The 6,953-nt window shown below is 36.5% G+C and overlaps 1 protein-coding gene across 2 annotated transcripts in view; it reads right to left on the reverse strand.

The window, feature by feature from the left end:
- Window positions 1–452: 452 nt before the first annotated feature.
- Window positions 453–6,953, reverse strand: part of LOC102501935 (zinc finger protein 883-like) — a 12,745-nt gene continuing 6,244 nt past the window's right edge. For both annotated transcript variants that reach the window (XM_014582181.2, XM_006163643.3), the window contains 4 exons: window positions 5,080–5,206; window positions 4,010–4,108; window positions 3,245–3,333; window positions 453–2,780 (listed from right to left, as the gene is read on the reverse strand). In XM_014582181.2, coding sequence (XP_014437667.1) covers window positions 1,239–2,780; window positions 3,245–3,333; window positions 4,010–4,108; window positions 5,080–5,206 — 1,857 coding nt within the window. In that variant the 3' untranslated portion in view covers window positions 453–1,238. The remainder of the gene's footprint in view (window positions 2,781–3,244; window positions 3,334–4,009; window positions 4,109–5,079; window positions 5,207–6,953) is intronic.

A 6,953-nucleotide genomic window follows, 5' to 3' on the forward strand; every position in this document is an offset into this window, starting at 1 on the left:
CTAAAAGGAATTGTTGGAAAAAAGGAAGACTCAAAGTGGAGCTGAATATTCAGCCATGACAAGTCTGGACCGAAATCTGGGTTTAAAACTACATGATTAAAAGTAGAACATCGCCATCATAGACTTTTCAGCAACAAATGTTAAATGTCTGCAAGTACTAACCTAATTCCTATATGCAAGTCAGATTTATATACTTGAAAATAAATAAAACTTCTTAGAAACATCTGCACTTAATATTCCCAGATAATGTCTCAATCCTACAACTATTATAATTATTTTAGGCTTTTTTTTGCTGTAGCGTGTTGTCACTAGGGGGAGAGAATGAGAGGGAAAGTGAGAAATCACCCCACAGGAGGATTGTCACACTGCAATCCCTTCTCCATTTGCCTCCTGGGATTTTAGGCTAGCATGCAACTGTGCCTGGCATGATTTTCAAGCCTCCAGGTTTGGGACTTGAACCATGTCAGCCATATGGGAGTCCAGTGCCTCAACCAACATGCCACCTGCTGGCCTCTTCAATCCTACAATTATATGCCACACTTGCAATGAATATTTTCTCAAAATTCTAAATAATTTGCTAAATTATGTATTAAAAGATTCTTTTAGAATTTTTTTCTTGGACAGTTTTCTGATGTTGAACATGTCATTATCACTTTTGGAATTGGTATCTTCTTATTGAGAGAACTTTGAGTATGAAATGAGTGATCACTGAAGATATTCTCACATTCATCTTATTTTGTTTTGGTAGATATTCATTCACTGATTTTTTGTGTGTGTGTGCGTAAGACTGGTGCATGGCTGAATGTTCAGAGTATTAGAGACCAAGAGGTACTCCCAAGAAGCAATTGCTTATGTTGTTTAACAACTAATTATAAATGGAGACATTCCCACACCAACTATGGATCTAGAGGCTTATTCCTGTATAAGTCCACTAATGTGTTTAAAGTCAAGAGTTTTCATTAATGAATTCTATTTTCATTGTATTTCAGGACAAGTTATTTCATCTATGATTACTGAGATCTGCCACACAGAATTTATACATAGAGCTTCTCTTCCATAAACATTTGTGTACATCAAATTAGTAGTAAGGATGATGCAGGATCTTCTACACTGATTGTAGAGTGTTTCATCAATGTGTGCATCCTCAGGTACATTCAAGCATACAATACGGTTGAATATTCTTCCAAATTATATTTATAGTACCATGTCATTGTAGGTCAGAGTATACACTGAAGGCATTAATCATTCTCTCGTGTGTGTGTTCTCTCATGTCGTCTAAGGGAAGACGACTGACCAAAGGCTTTCCCACACATATGACATTTATATAATTTCTCCCCAGTGTGGGTTCTCTTATGTTGTCTCAGATGAGAGGACTGACTAAAGCTTTTCCCACAAAGATGGCATTCATATGGTTTTTCTCCAGTATGTGTTCTTACATGTCCTCTAAGGTCACAAGATTGATTAAAGTTTTTTCCACAAAGATGACATTTAAATGGTTTCTCTCCAGTGTGTATTCTCTCATGTAGTCTAAGGGCAGATGATTTGCTAAAGGCTTTGCCACATGTACTACATTTATATGGCTTCTCTCCAGTATGTGTTCTCTTATGTTGTCTAAGGTGAGCAGATTGACTGAATGCTTTCCCACACAGATGGCATTCATGTGGTTTTTCTCCACTGTGCATTCTCTCATGTCGTCTAAGGGAAGACGACTGACTGAAAGCTCTCCCACAGAGATGACACTCATATAATTTCTCCCCTGTGTGTGTTCTTTCATGCTGTCTAAGGTGAGTAGAATGACTGAAGCTTTTTCCACATAGACGGCATTCATATGTTTTCTCTCCAGTATGTGTTCTTACATGTCCTCTAAGTTCCCAAGATTGATTAAAGGCTTTCCCACAAAGATGACATTCAAATGGTTTCTCTCCAGTATGTATTCTCTCATGTCGTCTAAGGGCAGAAGATTTGCTAAAGGCTTTCCCACACAGATGACATTCATATGGTTTCTCTCCAGTATGTGTCCTCTCATGCAGTCTAAGGGCAGAAGACTGACTGAAGGCTCTCCTACACAAATGGCATTCATATGGTTTTTCTCCAGTGTGTGTTCTCTCATGCACCTTAAGGTCCCAAGATTGACTAAAGGCTTTCCCACATATATGACATTCATACGGTTTTTCTCCAGTATGTATTCTCCCATGCAGTCTAAGGTTAGAAGACTGACTGAAGGCTTTCCCACATAGATGGCATTCATATGGTTTCTCTCCAGTGTGTGTTCTCTCATGTACTCTAAGGCTAGAAGACTGACTAAAGGCTTTCTCACACAGATTACATTTATATGGTTTCTCTCCAGTGTGAGTTCTCTCATGCAGTCTGAGGTTAGAAGGTTGACTGAAAGTTTTCCCACACTGGTGGCATTCATATGGTTTCTCTGCAATGTGAGCTTGATTGTGCTTTTGAATGTCAGAGGAATGAATAAAGGCATTCTCACACAGATGATGTTCATATGGCTTCTCTCCAGTATGAGTCATCTTGTGCTGTTTATGGATAGAGCAATTACTGAAGGTTTCCTCACACTGTGGGCATTCATATGATTTTCCCCTTGCCTGTTTTTTCTTCTGTTGATGAAAGTTGAAGTTGTCACTACTAGATTTTCCACACTGTTTGCTAATGAATGGTTTCTTTGCTGAGTGAGGTGACAAATTTTGACTCATTTCACAGCTGTGAAAGTGATCTTTTCCCAAATCTTTCCATTTAAATAGATCATCATGAGCATGAGATTTCTGCTTTTATGAAGAAGACAAAAAGTTATTAATGGTTTGTCCACATAAATCCATACATTAATTTTCCTACATATAACTTTTAGACTAAGCTTTCAGTGATAGTGCACACTTAAAATCTTTTGTTACTGGCACAGACATAGTATGTTTCCATGGTGTACTGTCAACACAAATATTTTCTCTTTTGTAGCATCCAAACTGCAGGGAGGCCAAGTTACTTTGGAAGACTTCAATTTGTTTTAATGACTAGGTAGATGAGCAGTGCTTATGCAATTATCCGTGTTTTATGATCTCAGGTTATGGTTTCAAAACCAAGTTAATTTATTCCCTATATTCCAATTAACCAACTTTTGGCTCAGAAAAAATTTAATCGCCATTTAATAATAGTCAAACAATTGTACTCAGGTACTAACATATTCCTTTACTAAGTATTTATTTGAATGACCAGAATCCACATTCATGCAACTTACCATTGACCTGATGGTGGCTGTGCCCTTGCTGATATAATGTGTGGATATTACTTCTTGCTTTTTATATACACTTTCTCTGTCTTTAATGACTGCAAAAATAAATTGTTGGCATAGCATTAGGGAAATAAAAGCACTAAAGCCCATATATGTTTTGGAAACTGGAACTTAGAACAAATATGTCATATGAAGGAATACTATAGATAAGAAAAACATATCATAGGACACTAAAAATTTAAAAATACGTTTAGAAAGGAAAGATGAAAACTGTGAAATGAAGACAGGATTCTGTGTAGGTAAAGAGAGAAAAAATTGGGACCATCAGACAGCATAATGGTTACATTGCTGGACTCCCACATGGCCAACTGTGGTTTGAGTCTCAGACCTGGAGGCTTGAAACACATCACGTGCATGTGCATGTGTGCCCAAAATCCTGAGAAGAGAATGGAGGAGAAGGGCTTGCCAAATGGCCATCTCCCCAGGTGGTGATTTCTTGCTGCCTGTCTCTCTGTCTCTTTCTGTCTCTCTGGCAAGCACATGTACCCTATAGTATAAATAAAAAAAAGAAGAAGAACAGAGAGAGAGAGGGAAATGGCAGGATAAGAACAAGACTTACTATATGAAAATTTAACTCCATTAAATATATTAATATCCTTTTTTATAAAATTAAAAAAAAATGGTAGAAGGACATATACATTATGATTGATATGACAAAGATATAGTAATGAGGCAGTTCTTTATATTGAGGTACAAGTTCTTGTTGCTGACCTGGACTGTGGTCTTGGAAAAACCTACTTCCTTCAACAATCCATAGCATTTTGCCTGGCTCCAAATGGAAAATCATATCTGATTTGCAGAGCTGATATCCTGTTTGTGCAAAAAAGATACATGGATTTTGAATATACTGCAGATAGATGTGTATTATTATGAAGTCCATTAATGGCTATTACAGAACAATAAAGAGAATGTTGTTGGAAATCAGTCCAGGAGGAATGATTAACACAGGGAACTCTGAAGGTCCTTCACTAGACCAGGAAGAAATCCAGATTGTGTGTCCACAATAAAGACCTCAAGATGCTGATGCTCATGCCCAATTTCAAAGGCAGAATTATTAATCTTCAAAAGAAAGTAGAAATTAAACCTGTCCACAGAAGGCTAATTCAAACAGAATCCAATAGCCATAAGCTCCATAACAATAACCAAAATTATGGCATTTTTCACTACTATGTTCTCAAGCTTCAATATAGAACCTACAGCTAAATAATTACAGTTGACCATCCATATCCATAGGATTCACATGACCAAATTCTGCCAAATGCTGATCAAGAGCGTATGGGGAAACAATAACATTTCGACAATTTAAAAAACCAAATATAACTGCTTTATATAACATTTACATTGTATCAGGTATTACAAGTAATCTGAAGATGACTTCAAAGTACATTGGAGGAAATACACTGGTTATATACAAATACCACATTATTGTTATATAAGAGATGAGCGTTTTTGAATTGTGATATACCTGGAACCAATCCAACAGGGGATGGCTATGTTTATAAAATATTTAATCTATTTATACGTTTAAAAATATCTGTTGAGCTTCCAGTTCTGCTCTCCTTTTGGAGATTTAGTAGCAAGAAAAACATAAAACTATGGTTTAGGCCACATTTTGGAGCAGTAATAAAATGGATATAAACAAGGTATAAAGAAACAACTTACTTTCATATAGTTATAAGGTCTATGAAAGAATCAAGACAGAGATTGGAGTGAGAAACCTGCTGATTGATGAAACAAATGGATACATATAAGCATACATACATAAATGTAGACAGGCTCACCAAGAGATATCAGATGATTAATATTTTCTAACATCACATCTTTGTATAGCATTCTCCTGGATGTGTCCAGTAGGGCCCACTCTTCCTGGGTGAAGTTTATAGTTATATCTTCAAAGGTCACTGATTCCTAGAATATCATGGATATTTCCAGTTTAGAAAGATCAATCCTGCCAATGTCCAGAGTAGGAAGACTGATATGACAACACTGTGGCAGATGGAGGGCTGGGTATAAAGGAAGATAAAACTGTGTTTGGGGTCCCTAGCCCATTCATTCTCATTGTCCTCAGAGCCAGATATACTCTGAATACATAAATTTTGATTACCAAGGAATATTACATGGCATATAGTGTAATACCACCTTGAAAATTTTCCAATACAGTGGTAATTTGTGATTTCCAGACAACTCATTTAAAACTTATATCGAAAACTCATAATTAAAACTCTCTTCCCCATTAATTTTAAGTACTTTACATATTTCTCACAAGGCCAACCATAAGAATGATTTGCCACTTAAAAAACTGATTTTTACTCTACTATAGGACATATGTGCTCACCAGAGAGATAGAGAAAGAAAATACTCCCCTAATGGGGTGTGGTCCCAGTGTAATCTCTTCTCTTCCATTTTTCTCCATCCTGTCAGCACCCTGGCATGTTTTTCATACTGCCAGGGCTAGAATTTGAGCTGCACAGATCCTCTAACTTCTAGAGCACAGAGCTAGTCCAATAATTTGCCACTTTTTAACCATGATTATTGTTAAATTATTTCCTTCCATGTACCTCAGATTCCTCATCTATGAAATGCTTTAATAATCTGTTATGAGTATTAAAAGAGTCAATGAATGTATAGAAGTTTTCCCTATTTCGCAAATATGTATGAGAAACGATTAGTCTAACTCTGATTAAAAATAAAAAAAGGCAGCAGTACTAGCAGCTGGTGTAGCAGGCTAAGACACTGGATTCACACATGGCTGACTGAAATTTGAGTCCTGGACCTGCCAGCTTGAAATTCATGCCAGGCTTGTGTGTCTGTGCACCCAAACCCCCAGAGGAGAATGGAGAAAGGACTGTGGCATGATCATCCCTCCTGAGGAGTGACTTCTCACTTTCTCTTTCTCTGTCTCTCTCTGTGTCTCCAGTTAATGCCCATGCTCTATAAAAAAAAATCTCTGTTAAAAAAAATGGAAGAGAACCTTGATGTAATCTTCATCATCCTTCAGAACTGAACAAGTGTCATACAGATCTTGGTATCAGTAGGTATAAACTCTTTCAATGCATTGTGACTCAGATGTTCATAATAAGGTAAGGACAGATAGTTCAGTAGCATAAAGCCAGGGACATTTGAGACTTCTGGACTGAAGAATAGTCTTAGACTGACCATTTCTGAAGGAAGACACCTCCCATTCTACTTTTTCTGTGAAAACCCCAAATATCAGTTGTTACTGCCTTGTAGCTTTATTATAATTCTTTTATCTTTATTAAGTATAAAAGAAGCATCTTTACTGGCTTTTGTCTATCTATTTCTTTGAAAATTTTCCCAGGACTTCAATGATATTACACACACTAAATTTGTTCTACTATACTCTTCATTACACAGCCACAATTAAGTTAATAATATTTCCTACACATTGTTTTCAGTTATCAAATAAGAAAAAAATTGTTAATTACTAAGTGGGAGAAAGAGTGACAAGAATGATAAGTATTTAAGTTATCTTTTCAGCAATTTTCAAATGCTTAAATATATTCTATCAATTTTAAGAAGATTGAAATTTTGGGGAAAAAGGAATGATTCCTCATGGACTAATGATTCCTCCCTTCCCTGGACTAACATGCTCTCATTTTTCCTCAACTCTGCACAGATCTCATCATTCCAGGAC

The sequence above is a fragment of the Tupaia chinensis genome, unplaced genomic scaffold (genome assembly GCF_000334495.1).
Source record: "Tupaia chinensis unplaced genomic scaffold, TupChi_1.0 Scaffold142716_1, whole genome shotgun sequence".
Classification (NCBI taxonomy): Eukaryota; Metazoa; Chordata; class Mammalia; order Scandentia; family Tupaiidae; genus Tupaia; species Tupaia belangeri.